The sequence below is a fragment of the Phyllobates terribilis genome, unplaced genomic scaffold (genome assembly GCF_046119375.1).
Source record: "Phyllobates terribilis strain yellow unplaced genomic scaffold, ASM4611937v1 Scaffold_1__5_contigs__length_1240528914, whole genome shotgun sequence".
NCBI lineage: Eukaryota > Metazoa > Chordata > Amphibia > Anura > Dendrobatidae > Phyllobates > Phyllobates terribilis.
The window spans coordinates 269,420,619-269,441,823 of NW_027362761.1; the positions used below are offsets into that span (position 1 = coordinate 269,420,619).

The 21,205-nt window shown below is 42.1% G+C and overlaps 1 protein-coding gene across 2 annotated transcripts; it reads right to left on the bottom strand.

Annotated features, from left to right (window-relative positions):
• Positions 1-397: 397 nt before the first annotated feature.
• TMEM119 (transmembrane protein 119) lies at positions 398-4,624 on the bottom strand. Of its 2 annotated transcripts, none has more exons than XM_073672339.1 (2): positions 4,480-4,624; positions 398-3,015 (listed from the first exon to the last, which is right to left on the bottom strand). In XM_073672339.1, exon 2 carries the CDS (start codon positions 2,998-3,000, stop codon positions 2,122-2,124), a length of 879 nt encoding a protein of 292 aa, XP_073528440.1. In that variant the 5' UTR covers positions 3,001-3,015; positions 4,480-4,624; the 3' UTR covers positions 398-2,121. The 2 variants fall into 2 exon arrangements, with proteins under 2 accessions (XP_073528440.1, XP_073528451.1); XM_073672350.1 differs by lacking the exon at positions 4,480-4,624 and adding an exon at positions 4,305-4,446.
• Positions 4,625-21,205: the final 16,581 nt, after the last annotated feature.

Genomic DNA, 21,205 nt, shown 5'->3' on the forward strand with positions numbered 1-21,205 from the left:
ACTCTCTTCAGCAATCTGTATTCTGCCTATATGCACCTCCAACTGATATATAAAACATTGGAACAGAGAAAAGAGATTATTGCCTCAGGATCAAAATGTGCAGAGATTGCTTGTTTGTTACCATGGAAACATATAGGTCAGTGAAGGAGCTGTATAAAAGAAGTAAGATTTATTTCAATTCTAACTTCAGAGACAAGCTCATTGTATGCAGAATTATACAAAAGCAAATGTATACATTATATATATGTAGTGGGGAAAATAAATATTTGATACACTTCTGATTTTGCAAGTTTTACCGCCTACAAAGAATGGAGAGGTATATAATTTTTATCGTAGGTACACTTCACCTGTGAGAGACAGAATCTAAAAATAAAAACCAGAAAATCACATTGTATGATTTTTAAATAATTAAATTGCATTTTATTGCATGAAATAAGTATTTCATCACCTACGAACTAGCAAGAATTTTGGCTCTCACAGACCTGTTAGTTTTTCTTTAAGAAGCCCTCCTACTCTGTACTCATTACCTGCATTAACTGTTTGAACTCATTACCTGTATTAAAGACACCTGTCAACACACTCAATCAATCACACTTCAACCTCTCCACCATGGCCAAGATCAAAGAGTTGTCTAAAGCCACCAGAAACAAAATTGTAGACCTGCACAAGGCTGGGATGGACTACAGGACAATAGGCAAGCAGCTTGGTGAGAAGGCAACAACTTTTGGCTCAATTATTAGAAAATGGAAGAAACACAAGATGAATGTCAATCTACCTCGGTCTGGGGCTCCATGCAAGGTCTCGCCTTTTGTGGTAAGGATGATTTCGAGAAAATTCAGGAATCAACACAGAACTACATGGGAGGACTTGGAAGGACACACATGTACATACTTGTATATCTATACTTGTATAGCACCAGTACATCATCTTGTAAGCACCACACTACAGTTTACGTGACTGCCATCTGGAATTAAATGGCATACAATAAAAAACAATTTGTGTTTTGTTTTATAGAAATACATGATCACCTGTAAAAAAAGTATATGTAAAAATATAAATATATATATTATATCTAATGTTTGTTTTTAACTACGTCTACAGGTAGAAACTATGCTTAAGATATCCAGATAACTAATTCTATCTATAAAACTACAAACTCCTCCAGACCACTTTGAAGCGCTTTGATTTCTACTGTGAATATGGTTCTCTACTTACATATCTATAGTTTCAGAATCCATTGTTTTAATGGATTTAGGGTACATTTACATTATATTAATGGACATTTGGATTCCACTTCACCTAAACCATTTTTCATCTTTACCTATTCCTCATATACACATACATTTAGGATGAGTTCTTTCTTGGTTTTGTCTTGTCCCATGCATTGCTAGCCATGCAAGACTGGATCTATTCTGTTTTACTCAAAAATGAAAACTAAAACAGTTGTCATTTGGATTTGTGATGAAAGTAAGAACATGAAAACAGCTTCACTTTTATGATAGCAATGTTGTACTTTTCACACTACAAATCATAAATATACAGGTTATATTGCATAGAATAAGGCCTGAATTGCAGTCTATACAATGCTCTTGGATTATCAGGCATGTTTGATCAAAAATCCACGTTCTCCCCAAGTCCAAGTCCATTGACATATCCCTGGTGCTGGCATTGATAACTAATTTAAGCACTTAAGCTTAATAATTGAACCAGATGAAAGGATGGAAAACGTCAACTTCAGATCTCTGCAGCTATACAAAAGGTTCTGATGCAGATGTGAAGGCACAAGAAAGCCCAATAAGGTATATACATATCTTTTTTAATCACTAAAGAATGTGAGCTAAAATTAAACTCGGATAATGTAACCACTTTAACTCTCAATTTCTCATAAAAAAATAATGTCTTTGAGATTTGGAGCTATTTTTCTTTTTCTTGAACATACATGAATGAGTAAAAAAATATGTTCATGACAGTTAAGTGCTACTGTTTTCCCTTCAATGTATTCATTGCCTCTAGATATATTAACTGCATTCTTGGTTACATAGGGAACCATCTGCATAGTAACAGAATTGCCTTTCCTCAAGTTAAGTTTAATTTTAATGTTTTTTACTAATAATATTTTTTCTAAACCCCACATTGTTGTGGGATTGGCTCGGATTCTTTACTTTCACATGGACTTGTGTTTTCCTTACCGCAGTCAGCGGGCAAAGGATTTGTTTCCTCGACGGTGCCAGTACCTTCTTCTGTTGCACTTGTTGAAACATTTTCTTCAGCTGGGGCCTTAGGAGTTTCACCCTCTGGCTTAGTTTCCTCAGGAGGCTCTGTTGGAGCCTCCTCTGGTTTATCAGTTGGACATTCATCTTGGGTATTGACACTTTCTTCACATTTGTTACTGGTGACCACTTCTGTGTTCTCTTCTTTAGATGTCTCAATGGTTTCTTTTGGTTCTTCTGGGACCTTTAGATTTTCCTTGAAGCTGGCACCTTTGGTTGGAGATTTAAGGTTTTGTGCAGCATTAATGATATCAGCTTGTAGCTGTTTGGTTGAATCTACAACTTCTTCAGTTTTAGAAGCTTGTGCTTTTTCAGGAATCTCATTGAAGGATCTTGCGCCTCCATTTTTGTCATCGTGGTTCACATACTCTTTGTGGGAGAATGAAGAAGGGTAATAGGCCGATGCTTTATGTTTATGACTCATAATCACTGCTGCACACACTATAAATATCAGCAAGATGACCAAAGAACCCACCACGATAATGAGCAGCATGTAATCTTTTAAAAACTGAGTTACATTATCCATGAAATTGGTGGTTGTGCCATTCTCATTTTTGACAGAATTTTCTGTTGTAAGTGCAACCAGGTCAAGGCTGTCAGTAGGAGAGACTAAAGTTGTGCCTTCCCCTTCTCCACTTCCGTAATCAGACTCTGTTGTATATCGAGCCAAAGTAATGGGACAAGTAACAGCAAGGACAATACATAGGGTCATGAGGTATCCCATGGTCATTCTATGCTTCAGTCTCTGTAAAGAAGAAGATCGTTGACTGTTAAAAAATGAAAGTGATAGCAAATATAAATAGGTTCCTTGCATAAAAATAATAAGTATCAAACATTTCAAATAAAATACATGGAAAAAAGATAATATTACTCTAAAATTCTATTGTTGAGAATTTAATTGTTAATTTTTTGGTTTGTATATTCATTTTAAAAATCTATTCCTGTATTGAAAGGTAGGTGGGCTGGATAGCAGAACAGTAAAGTTACAGACCATAAAATCAATATATACTGCCTGTCAAATAAGCTTACAAATCCACTGAAGAAAATTTTCCAACTCGAATACATTTGACTAGAGGAACAAGCTCTCAACTTGTAGCCCAGCCCCCCTCTGTGCCTACCACATCTGGGCTCCGTCTGCCCTTTTGTTGTAATGTACTGTCCCTAGAGACTCCAGATCCCAGGCTCACAGGTTAGGAAGGAGAAAATATTCCACATCTGGAGGAAGCAGCAGCATATGGGAGGTGCATCTAGCCTTTTATTGTAGCCTTCGGATTTAGAAGCCAAGTTGAATATACAAGACAGATTTTGTATTCCATTCTCTGAGCTTGGAATCAGCAAATTATGATGTGCTTTTAGAGGAATGATTGATCACAATGTAAATGCTCCAGCCCCACTAAGCTAAAAACTTAAGCATATGTGTTTAGGAAACTTTGGTATAATACAGTAACTAGTAAGGTTGAAAAAAAAAAAAAGTCGATTAAAGTCATCCTAATATTGATGAATATGATGCAAATTGGCATCCATTTATTTCACACCTAGAGACTATGAACAGAAATAGCTAGACTGATCCACGAGATACATTTTAATTTGTGGTTTAAACAGTACAATCCCAATTGTTCCAAAAATGTAATATTAGTACTAGTCAAGAAAACCTAATACATTGTTCACATTCCCCTTTTTTACTATTTTGTCTGCTTCTCCATTGTTTTTAAAGGCAATAATTGCCTAGTGTTACCATCAAAAACACTGGTTCTTGATGGAATTCAGGACCCATTAGGGTTCGTTAGGATCTATTTGAGAATGGATTTGTCTTAATGGTGCCATGACCATGACTTAATAGAGGTAATATGAACAATGCACAATGTCTCCAGGCAATAAACACAAAATAGTAAGAAAACTCTCCATATAATACAGTATTATTCAATCCTTATGATGTTTTGGTGGTGTAGATACTATAAATGAAGTTTTAGAGATTTTCAAGAAATGTAGCACATAATGGGTATATAAAGTGTTCAGTAAAACAAATTCACTTACCAAAGGTTTTTGAATTTCAGCTTAAAAAAAAATTGCCTGCAAGCCACACGCCAGCTGTGTCTTAGGCTGCGTACTTAAGAAGGACGCTGTTAAATACATACAGACATATCCCTTCCCCTATGGCGGTGAGATTTGTTAGTTTTGAAGTCAGAGGAGAGAGAGCTTGATAACTTACTGTATGTGGCAGTCTTGTAATTTCCTGCAGGCTCTGCTGCTATGATAGCCAGTCTCCCAACTTCTTGCATGCAGACTGTTTTCATTAAGGGAAAGAAAAGGGGGGAGGTATAGGCTCAACCCTTAAAAAATAAAATCCCTCCTGCCTTTTCTGTGCATCCTTCTGGATCCAGAGGCGGAGACGTTTAACCCTCTTGCTATGAAGGGGGAAATAGAACTCATGTACTCTGTCGTTAGTTTGTAGTAAGAATATTTTCTACTTGGGTTACGGTAGATGAACTAATTGTCTCTGCAAACCATTCTTTAGAGTAACTTTTAAGGATCATGAGCTGCCAGATCTGGTGGTTGATATATGATATTTAAAGCACAAGAATGAAGCTTGACAATACACAGTCATAGTCTTAGCTGGTAATTGAATAAAATGACCGTTTGATTCAACATTATCTGCAACGAGAGAGCGAAGGAAGAAACACAACAATATATCGGTATATTCCTACAGAGAGATCTGCAATGGAGACTTATTGTTTTTAAACATATGTTTTACGAATTACTGCCGAGGAGATGATATGACAATACGCTCCAGACCATACCGAAACACTGTTATATACATTTTTCATTTGCAAATTATTACTCCAGATAAAGCTCTGAAAAATCCATCAGTAAAGGTAGATTGGCATAGTAATGAGTGTTCATATACTTTGAAGTTTAAGCCTTAGGTATTGTTCACACTCTCTTCTCTTGAACTGGTATTTTTCTTTACAGGTGACACTTATGACAGATTTTCCCCTCAGCAGTAGATATACAGCCATCCTGCCAATCTATACTATGTCTTCTTAACCTATTGTTGATAAGTCATAAGTACACTGAATATTTATACAGAAATGACGTTTCTGCTGGCCTGCCTCTACCCGGCTTTTCTATGTCATTTCGTGGCAGCTTTTCTACAAGTTGAAATCAGGCTTTCCATGGAAAATATGTAGCGGCTCAGTCTGCTAAGTCTGGGAAAAGTGCATATGTAGCATTTTTAATAAACCGATGGATACAGTCATCTGGTGTCTTGTATGAAGATCTCCCTACCCAATACCCAGCTCTTAAAAATATGACCATCATAATGTCATTATGAAGCATTGTATACAAAGAGAATTTTACTCATACAAAAAATGATGGACTTGTGCCACCAGAAACATACTGCTATGTTCAGAAGAGTTCTGAACAGTGCCATACATGCGAACTGTCCTGATTTTTTTGGAAATAGTTCCAGCAAAATTGTGGTGTCCTGTGCTAAAAAGGTGAGGGGATTACACAAACCCACAACAGGTGTTTATTGGTTTAAGTGGGGTTTTCCCAGATGGGATTGGAAGGTGGAACTAAAGCCTCTATAAATTTCCAGCGTCTATGTTGGTAACTTTGTAGTACTGATATATTTTAATATATGTTATTGATTGCTATGGGAGGTCCGGACTGTCAATCTGTCCTACCAGGCAGATTACTGGTGTGCCGCTGCTCCTAAGCTCACCATGGCAATAGAATGCTCTATATGTGTGACCTATCTTGTCATTCCTATCATCTGCACTAACCTGGTATGGCACCCATCTTTCCATATGTGTGACCTATCTTGCCATTCCTATCATCTGCACTCACCTGGTACTGCACCCATCTTTCCATATGTGTGACCTATCTTGCCATGCCTATCATCTGCACTAACCTGGTATGTTTGTAAGCTGACCACAGCACGACCCCCTGTTCAACACTTTCTTTTCTTTATGACCAGCCTGTTTTACTTTGCTTGTATTATATCCTGCTCTGGCCCAATTTGTAATTATCTTATAAACCTGGGTCAGAGGCCTCTCCCCTCCCCTTAACAGCTGAATGCATTTGCTAGCATATATACTGTGAAGCCTAAATCTAGTTGACGTAGTCTGGCCAGTGTGATGAAACAAGTGTGGCATTGAATTAATCCTGAATTTAATACTGAAGGGAACTTAAGGAAACAGGATACCCAGGCAAAGAAAATGATGTTCCTGTTTGTCTTCACTCTCTCCTCTATAGTCCTTCACTTGCTACTAACCCCCCTAATCCCTACACCTAGTAAGGAACTCTTCATTTCTCCCTCCATCCTCCCCACTCATCTCTCCTCCTCCTCAGAACTATTCCTCAATATTCACTCCTGTGTCTCCAAACACAGACAGCCACCTCATGCCCTCTCCTGCTCCCACCTGCTAACACTTTCCCTGCTCCTTCTGACTGCCGGCGATATCTCTCCAAATCCTGGTCCTCCTCACCACATCCCCACAGTAACTTCCACCTCCACGATCTGTCACAAACTCTCGCAAACTTTCTAACCTTATTCCCATCCGCCCAGCCCCCGCCTCCCCAGCCCCACTAACAGGAGCTCTATGGAACGCTTGCTCCGTGTGCAACAAACTTTCCTACATCCATGATCTTTTCATTACTAACAAACTCTCCTTCCTCGGCATCACCGAAATCTGGCTCACCTCCTCTGACACGGCTTTCCCAGCTGCACTTTCGTATGGTGGATTCCATCTTTCTCACACCCCTCGCTCTAATAGCAAGCATGGTGGAGGAGTAGGTTTTCTCTTGTCAGGCAACTGCTCCTTAACCCGTATCCCACTGCCACCCTCCATTACTCTCCCCTCCTTTGAAGTGCACTGTGTGCGCATCTACTCCCCCTCCAACCTCCAACTGATCGTCGTTTACCGCCCCCCAGGACTAGCCACCACCTTCTTTGATCATTTCACCACTTGGCTGCTTCATTTCCTTTCCGCTGACATCCCCACTATCATCATGGGTGACTTCAGCATCCCCATTGACACTTCCCACTCATCTGTCTCCAAGCTTCTATCCCTCACTTCTTCCTTCAGCCTTGCTCAATGGTCTTCTGCCCTCACTCACAAAGATGGCCACACACTGGACCTCATCTTCACCCGCCTCTGTTCCCTATCTAACCTCTCTAGCTCACCTCTCTCTTTCTTTCTGACCACAACCTACTCACAATCTCCACCCTCTCCTCTCCAGGTGCTCAAGCCCCACTCCACAAACTTGCACATCCTGGCAGAAATCTAAAACACCTTGACTTACACTCACTCTCTGAATCCCTTCTCCCTCTCACAGGCATAAGTTCATTACATGATGCAAATGCTGCTGCCACTTATATAGCACCACAACAGCTGCAGCTCTCAATTGGGTCGCCCCCCTCACATATACCACAGTTCGCCCACTCAACCGGCAACCCTGGCACACCAACCTGACAAAAAACTGCGAAGGGCCTCCAGGGTTGCTGAGTGGAAATAGAAAAGGTCCCATTCCAACGAGCACTTCATCACATGCAAACAGTCCCTCACTACCTTCAAGTCCACACTCACTGCAGCAAAACAAACATGCTTCTCATCTCTCATATCCTCCCTGTCTCACAACCCTAAACAGCTATTCAAAACTTTCAATTCTTTCCTCCGTCCCCCAGTGCCTCCTCCCTCTCCTCTCATCTCAGCCAAAGACTTTGCCACATTCTTCAAGCAGAAGATTGATAACATCAGACAAAGCTTTTGCCTAAAGTCCCCACAGCCCCTCCTTACAGCTACTCAATTCTCCTCCTCCAAAACCAGCTTTTCCACCATTACGGAAGATCAGCTCTCCTCTTTACTCTCCAAATCACACCTCACCACCTGCGAACTTGACCCAATCCCGTCCCATCTCATCCCTAACCTTACCACTATCCTCATCCCAACCCTAACCCACCTTTTCAACTTGTCACAAACAACTGGTGTCTTCCCCTCATGCCTCAAACATGCCTCGATCACACCCATCCTCAAAAAAACATCCCTTGACCCATCCTCTCTGTCTAGCTATCGCCCCATATCACTTCTCCCCTATGCCTCAAAACTACTGGAACAACATGTCCATTCTGAACTGTCCTCCCACCTCTCCTTTTGCTTACTCTTTGACCACCTCCAATCTGGCTTCCGACCGCACCACTCCACTGAAACTATCCTGACTAAAGTCACCAACGACTTACTGCCAAATCCAAGCGACACTACTCTGTCTTGCTCCTCCTGGACCTGTCATCTGCCTTCGACACAGTGGACCATTCCCTCTTACTACAGACTCTCTCATCTCTTGGCATCACAGACTTGGCCCTATCTTGGATCTCTTCATACCTAACTGACAGGACATTCAGGGTCTCCCACTCACACACCACCTCCTCATCTCGCCCCCTATCTGTCTGTGTCCCCCAGGGTTCAGTCCTAGGACCCCTGCTCTTCTCCATCTACACCTTCGGCCTGGGACAGCTCATAGAGTCCCATGGCTTTCAGTATCACCTCTATGTTGATGACACACAGATCTACCTCTCTGGACCCGATATCTCCTCCCTACTAACCAAAATCCCACAATGTCTGTCCGCTATTTCATCCTTCTTCTCTGACAGATTTCTAAAACTTAACATCATTTTCCACCATCTCACTCAACCCCCCCAACTGACCTATCCATCAAAGTCAATGGCTGCCCACTCTCCTCAGTCCCGCAAGCTTGCTGCCTCAGGGTAAGCCTGGACTCTAACCTCTCCTTTAAACCACATATCCAATCCCTTTCCACTTCCTGCCAACTCCAACTCAAAAATATCTCCCAGATCTGCACATTTCTCAACCATGAATCTGCAAAAACACTAGTGCACGCCCTCATCATCTCCCGCCTCGACTACTGCAACCTCCTGCTCTGTGGCCTCCCTTCTACCACTCTCGCACCCCTCCAATCTATCCTAAACTCTTCTGCCCGACTAATCCACCTGTCCCCCCTGCTATTCCCCGGCCTGTCCTCTGTCAATCCCTTCACTGGCTCCCCATTGCCCAGAGACTCCAGTTCAAAACCCTAACCACGGCATACAAAGCCATCCACAACCTGTCTCCCCCATATATCTGTGACCTAGTCTCCCGGTACTTACCTACACGCAACCTCCGACCCTCACTAGATCTCCTTCTCTACTCCCCTCTTATCTCCTCTTCCCACAATCGTATACAAGATTTCTCCCGTGCATCCCTCCTACTCTGGAACTCTCTACCCCAACACATCAGACTCTCGCCTACCGTAGAAACCTTCAAAAGGAACCTGAAGACCCACCTCTTCCAACAAGCCTACAACCTGCAGTAACCCTCGCTCCACCATTCGCTGCATGACCAGCTCTACCCTCACCCATCCCCTGTAGATTGTGAGCCCTCGCGGGCAGGGTCCTCGCTCCTCCTGTACCAGTCGCTGACTTGTATTATTCAAATTTATTGTAATTGTTTGTGCTATGTAAATCCCTTTCACATGTAAAGGGTAATGGAATGAATGGCACTATAATAATAAATAATAATAATAACTTAGCTCAATGGGCTCCTGTCTGCTGGCATCCTCAGACCATTTTCACAGGATTCAATTGCGCAGCATTTCTTTGATGCTGATTTCTGAAATTGTGGTAAAGTCGTGAATAAAGCACAGCATAATGGCATACTGTGAACATGGCCCCACCTCTCACCCATTTACATATCAAGTGTTATTATGTAGTATAATAAATATTATATAGTATACTATAATAATAAATACTAATAATAATAGTATCAGTGCCCTACCCACTGGCTACTGAGGGCTGGTAAGTATTGCAGTTAATTAATGTAAGGGCTCATGCAGACGACCATATTATCGGTCCAAGTGCGATCCAACAAAACATTGGATCGTATCCAGAGTAATGTTATGCTATGGGGCTGTGCACTTGCCCTAGTTTGATCTGATATTTGGATTGCATTCAACCCTGCAAGTCAATGAGTTTGTGGAAACCATCAGACTGTACTCTGATGATATCTGAGTGCAGTCCGATTTCCACAGACTGACAGAATGGAGAAGATAGATACATTTTTTTCTCCATCCTCTTCTCATCTCAGAGAATCGGATCAAATTATGCTCACAGTCTGATCTGAGTTTGATCTGTGTGTGATTTGCATAATTGACCGTATTTCTCGGACGAGAAAATATACGGTTGTCTGCACCTGCCCTAAGTGAGACCCCTGAATAGAAGTGACTGAGAAATATGTCAACAGCACGGTCTATTGTGTTGTCAGGCTTATATATCTATATATCTATAAAATATATATACAGTGTATATATATATATATATATATATATATATATATATATTTGTAAACTAGACATAGAAATATATATACAGTGCAGTTTATTGTGCCAACATGGGTATATATCTAGATAGATAGATATATAGAATAATAGAAGCAGCACCAACACAGTCTGAGGGTGCAAAATCCAAGTCAGAACTCAACCAGGTCTGCAATAGATAATATTCAAAAAAAACTGCAGCACCAATATGTGAAAAAATTAAGGTCCCTATATTAGTGCATATCCAATAGCAATAGGTAAGAGGAATCTTTTTTTTTTTTCTTCTGTGGATGCAGCATGGTGTGGCGGCCAGGCTGCTGGACAAGGAACATAGAGGGTCAGGCTGCTGAACAAGGGACATAGGGGCCCAAGATGGGGCACATTATTAAATAAAGGGGGCCAGAATGAGGGACTTAATTACTGTTTGGGGCCAGAATGAGGAACATACATTATTAGTTTATGGTGGCAAGGGGGGAACATAATTACTTTAGGGGCCAATTAGGCACATTATTACTACTGTAATATAATTTAATTTTTAGGAAACTCTTTTCCATGGGGGAAACAAAAAGGAGGTTCTGTTACTGTGCAGGGCGGTACTACGTCACTTTTTTTATTCATCTGGCATAGTGTAGAAGTTGGGGGGGGGAAATGGGGCATGTGCTCTAGAAGCGATCAGCTATTGAGGATTGTGTGTTATTTTCTGTAGAGACGAGTCCTGGCTGGAAGAAGTGATGGCAGTCTGTGCCAGATGAAGAAGAAAAGCGAAGATGAAGGACTTCATCTAGAGACAACACTGGTGAGTCAGTGTATTCCATGTACACGCACACTATACACTGTACACCATATACAGAGCTCCTATGTATAATATCACTGGTGATCATTGCATTAGGTGTACACTATACAATATATACAGAGCTCCTGTATATAATGTCAATGGTGATCACTGCATTACCTGTTCACTATATACAGAGCTCCTGTGTATAATGTCACTAGTGATCACTGTATTACCTGTACACTTAAACTATACACTGTATACTATATACAGAGCTCTTGTGTATAATGACACTTGTAGTAATAACAGTGTTGTTAGTATTGTGGTTTGTATTCATGATCAGTATTGTAGTATTTGGTCACTATGTGGTGGTAATTTGTGGTCTGGTCACGGTGTGGCGGTATTTGTCCCTTGTATGTGGTATTATTTGGTTACTATGTGGTGATAATATGTGGTATGGTCATGGTGTGGCGGTATTTGTACCTTGTATGTGATATTATTTGGTCACTATGTGGTGGTAATATGTGGTCTGGTCACGGGTGTCGCAGTATTTATCCTTTGTATGTAGTATTATTCGGTCACTATGTGGCCTGGTCATGGTGTGGCGGTATTTGTCCCTTGTATGTGGTATTATTTGGTCACTATATGCTGGTAATATGTGGTCTGGTCATGGTGTGGTGGTATTTCTCCCTTGTATGTGGTATTATTGGTCTAGGTATAGTGGATTGTGCTGTATATGGCGGTCATATATTCTCTCTGATTTTACTTAGGAGAAGATTCTTTATTTCCATTAGAGATTAAATACTTGGAATACAGCAGCAGAGATGCACTTCCAGGGGTTCTCCTGTGAAAAAGGTAATCACCTCTCCACAGGATAAGTGATAACGTATTGATTGGTGGGAGTTTTGTTATCATTCATATTCTCTGAAACAAGGCCAAGAAAGCAAAAATTCTGCCGGTGTATGTAAACCAAATAATACCACATACAAGGGACAAATACCACCACACCATGACCAGACTACATAGTGACAGAATAATACTACATACAAGGGATAAATACTGTGACACCCATGATCAGACCACATATTACCACCACATAGTGACCGAATAATACCACATACAAGGAACAAATACTGCCACACCATGACCAGACCACATATTATCACCACATAGTAACCAAATACTACAGTACTGATCATGAACACAAACCACAATACTAACAACACTGTTGTTACTACCAGTGACATTATACACAAGAGCTCTGTATATAGTATACAGTGTATAGTTTAAGTGTACAGGTAATATAGTGATCACCAGTGACATTATGCACAGGAGCTCTGTATATAGTGTACAGGTAATGCTGTGATCACCAGTGACATTATATACACTGTGTGCAGAATTATTAGGCAAGTTGTATTTTAGGCTATGTGCCCACGATGCAGAAATGAAGCCGAAAATTTCTGCAGCATTTCTGCATCTACCTGGCAGAAAAAATGCATGCAGATTGTGCATGCGTTTTCCCTGCAGAATACATGCGGAATACATGCGGATTCACATGCGTACCCACATGCGTTAACGCATGTGTTTCCGCATGCGGACTGACAAGCACTTTCCAAGCGATAGCATCACTTGGAAAGTGCTTGACAACTAGGTCACACTATATAAATCCATGCAAACAGCATGGATTTATATAGTGTGACCGTAAAAATAAAAAAATAAAGGTATACTTACCCCCGATCCCCCACCACGTGTGCTGTCGCGCTCGTCCTGGCTTCTTCCGGGTTGCCGGCATCTCGCGAGACAGCCTGCGACGTCATCTCAGGTCCTGGAAGGTAAGTGCTGCAGGGGCCGCCGGACAGGTGAATATAAACTTTATTTATTATTTTATTCTTTTTTTTGCAGGTACAATGGTACCCAGGTCTGGATGACAGTCTTCTCTCCTCCAGAACTGGGTACCATCCGCACATAGAGACGCATAAAATCTGCTTGTACAAATGTACAGACACGGATTCTATGCGTCTCAATGCAAGTCAATGGCGGCGCTTCCGCAAAATTAATGAACATGCTGCGGATTTATTTGCGCTGCAGAAACGCTGCGGAAAAATCCGCAGCATGTGCATTGACATTGCGGAATGCCATTGGAGACCATGGGGTGCGGATTACCATGCGTTTTTGATGCGTTTCCGCTGCGGAAATTCCGCAGCATAAACGCATGAAAAACACATCGTGTGCACGCAGCCTTAGAGGATTATTTTTATTATTGATCAACTCATAAATATCCAAGCTTAATATTTTTGGAAGTTGGAGTGTTTTTTTTTTTAGATTTGGCTATCTTAGGAGGATATCTGTTTGTGCAGGTAACTATTACTGTGCAGAATTATTAGGCAACTTAATAAAAACCAAATATAATCCCATCTCACTTGTTTATTTTCAACATGTAAACCAATATCAGTGCACAAAATTTAGAAATAAACATTTCTGACATGCAAAAACAAAAACCCAAAAAATTAGTGATCAATATAGCCACCTTTCTTTATGATGACACTCAACAGCCTTCAATCCATAGATTCTGTCAGTTGCTTGATCTGTTTTCAATCAACATTGCGTGCAGCAGCCACCACAGCCTCCCAGACACTGTTCTGAGAGGTGTACTGTTTTCCCTCCCTGTAGATCTCACATTTTATGATGGAACACAGGTTCTCTATGGGGTTCAGATCAGGTGAACAAGGGGGCCATGTCATTATTTTTTCTTCTGTTAGACCTTTACTGGCCAGCCACGCTGTGGGGTAGTTGGATGCACGTGATGGAGCATTGTCCTGCATGAAAATCATGTTTTTCTTCAACGATACCGACTTCTTCCTGTACCACTGCTTGAAGAAGTTGTCTTCCAGAAACTGGCAGTAGGTCTGGGAGTTGAGCTTCACTCCATCCTCAACCCGAAAAGGTCCCACAAGTTCTTTGATTATACCAGCCCAAACCAGTACCCCACCTCCACTTTGCTAGTGTCTGAGTCGGAGTGGAGCTCTCTGCCCTTTACTGATCCAGCCTCTGGCCCATCCATCTGGCCCATCAAGAGTCACTCTCATTTCATCAGTCCATAAAACCTTTGAAAAATCAGTCTTAAGATATTTCTTGGCCCATTCTTGACGTTTTATCTGATGTTTCTTGTTCAAAGGTGGTCGCTTTTCAGCCTTCCTTACCTTAGCCATGTCCCTGAGTATCGCACACCTTGTGCTTTTTGATACTCCAGTAACGTTGCAGCTCTGAAATATGACAAAACTGGTGGCAAATGGCATCTTGGCAGCTTCACGCTTGATTTTCCTCAATTCATGGGCAGTTATTTTGCGCCTTTTTTGGCCAACACGCTTCTTGCGACCCTGTTGGCTTTTTGCAATGAAACGCTTGATTATTCGGTGATCACGCTTCAAAAGTTTGGAAATTTCAAGACTGCTCATCCCTCTGCAAGACATCTCACAATTTTGGACTTTTCAAAGCCCGTCAAATCTCTCTTCTGACCCATTTTGCTAAAGGAAAGGAAGTTGCCTAATAATTAAGCACACCTTATATAGGGTGTTGATGTCATTAGTCAACACCCCTCCTCATTACAGAGATGCACATCACCAGATTTACTTGATTGGTAGTTGGCTCTCAAGCCTATGCAGCTTGGAGTAGGACAACATGTATAAAAAGTATCATGTGATCAAAATACTCATTTGCCTAATAATTCTGCACACAGTGTACAGGAGCTCTGTAAATAGTGTATAGTGTACACCTAATGCAGTGATCACCAGTGATATTATACATAGGAGCTCTGTATATAGTGTATAGTGCGCGTGTACATGGAATACACTGACTCACCAGTGTTGTCTCTAGGTGAAGTCCTTCATCTTTTCTTTTCTTCTTCATCTGGCACAGACTGCCATCACTTCTTCCAACCAGGACTGTTCTCTGCAAAAAATAACACACAATCATCAATAGCTGATCGCTTCTAGAGCACATTCCCCACAACTTCTACACAACGCCAGATGAATAAAAAAAGCGACGTAGTGCTGCCCTGCACAGCAACAGAACCTCCCTTTTGTTCCTCCCATGAAAAAGAGTTTCCTAAAAAGTAAATTATATTACAGTAATAATAATGTGCCTAATTGGCCCCTAAAGTAATTATGTTCCCCCCTTGCCACCATAAACTAATAATGTATGTTCCTCATTCTGGCCCCCAAACAGTAATTAAGTCCCTCATTCTGGCCCCCTTTATTTAATAATGTGCCCCATCTTGGGCCCCTATATGCTTTGTCCAGCAGCCTGAGCCCCTTTGTCCATTGTCCAGCAGCCTGGCCCCCCATATGTGCAGCAGCCTGGTCGCCGCACCATGCTGCATCCACAGAAGAAAAAAAAAAGATTCCTCTTTCCTGCCTATGCTCCCGGCGCTGCGCGGCGTCCTCTTCTTAAAAACCCGGCGCGCTCATGTTAAAATGGCCGCCGACTTGAGTGCACCTGTAGTAGGTGGTGCATGACATTGACATCATACGCCGCCGCCATCAGACACACAATCGTCAGTGTTCATTGTGATGTGCGCGCCTCTACACATACTCTGCCTGCGCTTTCAAAGGGCCCATGCCCCTAAAAACAGCAAGCGCTTTTAAAGGGCCCACCGGGGATTTCCCCGATACCCTGCCAGGCCAGTCCAACCCTGGTTTTAAGTTATTTTCCCTTTTTGACTTGTGGTTTTCAAAATGGTGCATGCAATTCATGAATTTGGCGCAAAGTAAAAAATGGTCTTTTTTCTGTCTTGAACTGTTTTTGTGACTTTTTGGCACCAAAAGTCACTCGTTTTGCAAAATGCTGCAATAATTGCACCAAAATAGTCGCATACTCAAAAATACACCAGGGGGGCACTAGAGTGGAGTTGTGACAAATTATGCAACTTTTTAAAAACTCGCAATTGGTGAATAAGGCGCAAAACAAAAACAGGTGAGCACATATAACATAGACTTCAAAAATGTGGAAATAGAATAATGAATTAGGTGCAGACAAAAAAAAGGCACAAAAGACACAAAACTAGACAAAAAACAAGCACAAAGGCAATGATGAATCGGGGCCACGGTGTACCCAACCTGCTCTTTAACAATACTTATTTTTTTACATGCCCATTTTAAATATTCATACTGAGCTGTTCATGAAACATATATATTACTTCTCACTTCCAGTCCCCCAGTGATTTAAAATATACTTTATATTACTGTTTGGACAATAATTAGATAGTACTACTATAACTGTATTACTCAATGCTACATAGTTACAGGAACATTTAAAAGCACAGCAATAAGACTAATAGGCATCGCCAGGATAGTTTTCCATCCTGTTGCTTTCCCTGGGGAACTTCATAGCATCCTCCTTACTAAAGATAAGAGGCTGAACATCAGATAAAAAGGGGAGTTTGTTCTTGGGAAAAGAGGAGAGAGGAAATGGTATATGTAGAATAATTTAGGCTCACAAGCCTTTGAGGAAAGAATCTCTTGTGATCTCTTAAATTGTTTTCAGTACTTCTGTGATTTACTTCTTAGAATTCTTTCTCTATGAAATCCTGCTAAACAGAGTGACGAAAAATAAAATTTGGTAAACAGATGTGACCCAAAAATGGTCTTATGACTGATTGCTAGAAGTATTAAATGTTTGCATGTAACTATGTTATGAAGTAGCTGACAGATAGCATTGATGTGTGCTGGGCCTGGAGCCAGTTCATAGTTGGGTGGAGAATCCTAGAATGATGTTTACCATTATTTTATCAACATATATAACAAATGGTCATAAAACCATAAACCAAGTTTCCCAAATTGCATAAGATCTTGTCACGATGTTGTTGCATTTCTTGTATCCATGGAATATTTCTCTGTCACTCGGAAAAAAATACATCATATATAGTTTTAATACTAACAATATAGAGTCCATAGACACATGCATATAATACACTTATCATTTCCTTGCTGAGACCTGAGTTTAAACAGTTAAACCCAATAGAAAGATGGAGTCCGTGACCCCATTAATATATTCTAGAGTATATTTCAAATAGACTAAAACAACAATTATAATTATTAAACAATTAAACATGAATAGTAGGGATCTACAGGAGGAAACATTACTACTTTCGTGTGGATGTTGAAATCATATATAAGTTGGCAAAAAAGCTGGCCCCAAAATATCGAAACAATACAAATCAACAACCATGCACCTAAATAGGTTCAAAGGTCAGCATAGCAAGCCACCAAATTCATACATTACTTCAACCTGAGGGAAGGTTGTTCATGTCCCCTGCGCACAGGAACACATGGCAATCTTCCCTCTGGGTTAGTTACAGTATGGACTACTGATCGGTGGCATAGATGTCAGAACTGGCTGGCTCTGTGCATAACTTACCAGATGTCAATCAGAGGTGCAGGGGCAGCTGGGGAACAGAACAGAGTCGGGAGATGCCCATTGAAACACTTGGTGCTCATCATTATACTATGGAGGACAATTTCCAACAGTTTTTTATAAGGTATGTGGGCAGCAGGGGTGCTGTAAAAGGGTTTTAGAGAAGTAAGTGACGCGCCCCCAGGGCCGTGGGGTACTCGGCAGCCGGGACCCTGGTTGCCGGGGGATATCACGGTGGCTGACCCGGTCCGTGGCCCAGGGCTGTCACTCAAAAGGGGAATACAGTGGTGGCCAAAAGTATTGGCACCCCTGTAATTCTGTCAGATAATACTCAGTTTCTTCCTGAAAATGATTGCAATCACAAATTATTTGGTATTATTATCTTCATTTAATTTGTCTTCAATGAAAAAACACAAAAAGATTTGTCCTAAAGCCAAACTGAATATAATTCCACACCAAACCTAAAAAAGGGGGTGGACAAAAGTATTGGCACTGTTTGAAAAATCATGTGATGCTTCTCTAATTCGTGTAATTAACAGCACCTGCAACTTACCTGTGGCACCTAACAGGTGTTGGCAATAACTAAATCACACTTGCAGCCAGTTAACATGGATTAAAGTTGACTCAACCTCTGTCCTGTGTCCTTGTGTGTACCACATTGAGCATGGAGAAAAGAAAGAAGACCAAAAAACTGTCTGAGGACTTGAGAAACCAAATTGTGAGGAAGCATGAGCAATCTCAAGGCTACAAGTCCATCTCCAAAGACCTGAATGTTCCTGTGTCTTCCGTGCGCAGTGTCATCAAGAAGTTTAAAGCCCATGGCACTGTGGCTAACCTTCCTAGATGTGGACGGAAAAGAAAAATTGACGAGAGATTTCAACGCAAGATTGTGCGGATGGTGGATAAAGAACCTCGACTAACATCCAAACAAGTTCAAGCTGCCCTGCAGTCCGAGGGTATAACAGTGTCAACCCGTACTATCCGTCGGCGTCTGAATGAAAAGGGACTGTATGGTAGGATACCCAGGAAGACCCCACTTCTTACCCCGAGACATAAAAAAGCCAGGCTGGAGTTTGCCAAAACTTACCTGAGAAAGCCTAAAACGTTTTGTAAGAATGTTCTCTGGTCAGATGAGACAAAAGTAGAGCATTTTGGGAAAAAGCATCAACATAGAGTGTACAGGAAAAAAAAAGAGGCATTCAAAGAAAAGAACACTGTCCCTACAGTCAAACATGGCGGAGGTTCCCTGATGTTTTGGGGTTGCTTTGCTGCCTCTGGCACTGGACTGCTTGAAAAGCCCATGGCACTGTGGCTAACCTTCCTAGATGTGGACGGAAAAGAAAAATTGACGAGAGATTTCAACGCAAGATTGTGCGGATGGTGGATAAAGAACCTCGACTAACATCCAAACAAGTTCAAGCTGCCCTGCAGTCCGAGGGTATAACAGTGTCAACCCGTACTATCCGTCGGCGTCTGAATGAAAAGGGACTGTATGGTAGGATACCCAGGAAGACCCCACTTCTTACCCCGAGACATAAAAAAGCCAGGCTGGAGTTTGCCAAAACTTACCTGAGAAAGCCTAAAACGTTTTGTAAGAATGTTCTCTGGTCAGATGAGACAAAAGTAGAGCATTTTGGGAAAAAGCATCAACATAGAGTGTACAGGAAAAAAAAAGAGGCATTCAAAGAAAAGAACACTGTCCCTACAGTCAAACATGGCGGAGGTTCCCTGATGTTTTGGGGTTGCTTTGCTGCCTCTGGCACTGGACTGCTTGACCGTGTGCATGGCATTATGAAGTCTGAAGACTACCAACAAATTTTGCAGCATAATGTAGGGCCCAGTGTGAGAAAGCTGGGTCTCCCTCAGAGGTCATGGGTCTTCCAGCAGGACAATGACCCAAAACACACTTCCAAAAGCACTATAAAATGGTTTGAGAGAAAGCACTGGAGACTTCTAAGGTGGCCAGCAATGAGTCGAGACCTGAATCCCATAGAACACCTGTGGAGAGATCTCAAAATGGCAGTTTGGAGAAGGCACCCTTCAAATATCAGGGACCTGGAGCAGTTTGCCAAAGAAGAATGGTCTACAATTCCAGCAGGGCATTGTAAGAAACTCATTGATGGTTACCGGAAGCGGTTGTTCGCAGTTATTTTGGCTAAAGGTTGTGCAACCAAGTATTAGGCTGAGGGTGCCAATACTTTTGTCTGGCCCATTTTTGGAGTTTTGTGTGAAATGATCAATGATTTGATTTTTGCTTCATTCTCTTTTGTGTTTTTTCCTTGCAAGCAAATTAAATGAAGATAATAAGACCAAAGAATTTGTGATTGCCATCATTTTCAGGAAGAAACTGAGTATTATCTGACAGAATTGCAGGGGTGCCAATACTTTTGGCCACCACTGTATGTATATATGGGGAATTTGGGAAAGTTCGTGACGCCACCTGTGGTGTCTTGTGAGGATCACCAGCGCTGCAACAGTCCTCTGAGGCAGATGTTAGGGCAGCTTGAGATGGAACGGCTCCCCACAGGTGGAGCAGGCCTCAGGGCAGTAAAGTAATGGAGAGTGGGTTGCGCTGGGCACTGTGGTGCAGGGGGAACAATGGCGCCGATGAAGAATGGACGGAGGCAGTGCAGTGCAGTCATCCAAGATTTTACTCACAGTTCTTTAGACACTTGACAGGTACACAATACAGGTAAAGGCCTCCCGCGTAGCACTGCATTCACCGGGCAGAGGTTCAATCCTTCCTCAGGCAACTTGAGAATACCTGGCAGAACCCCACTTTCTCATGTTCCTATTTTGACCGTCTTTACTCTGGTCCTTCTCCCTCCTGCTCTGAGCTGCCCACTCTCAATCCTGCTCGGGTGCTCTGAAGTCCTTCCTGTACGTCGGATCCGGGACCCACTTGACCCTCCTGGGGATTAGAATGCCGCAGCGATCCCTCCGTCTTCTGACAGATGCGGGGCATACGGGTGCCGTCCTGCACGCACCGTACCCCCTGGGATCCTTTCTGTAGAACGGAGCCTACTCCCTGCTCCCCTCAGGGGCCTTCTGACCTGGCCCTACTGGTGGAGCAGATATCCTAATGAGACTCTGCTCCCGGACTGTTCTTCTGAACTGTCCCGAGCTGTTCTTCTGAACTGCTCCCTAACTCTGATCTGCCACCCTAAGATGGCTTCCCTATTTATACTCCTACTAAAGTGCTTCCTCTAACTACTTCCTCCACCCACACCCACTACTGGTTCCCCCTACCTTTGGGTTCCCCCCACTCCAGCCAGGGTCAGGGCTCAGCAGAAACATACATTGCGTCTTGCCCCTCCAGCCGGCCTGGAGCAGTGTAGTGTTGGATGCAGGTGTTTTGGGGTTCCGTGCAGTACTCCCTACT

Bases quoted from the DNA above. Each gene is read 5' to 3' on its own strand.
- TMEM119 (XM_073672339.1), bottom strand. From the start codon at position 3,000: ATGACCATGGGATACCTCATGACCCTATGTATTGTCCTTGCTGTTACT.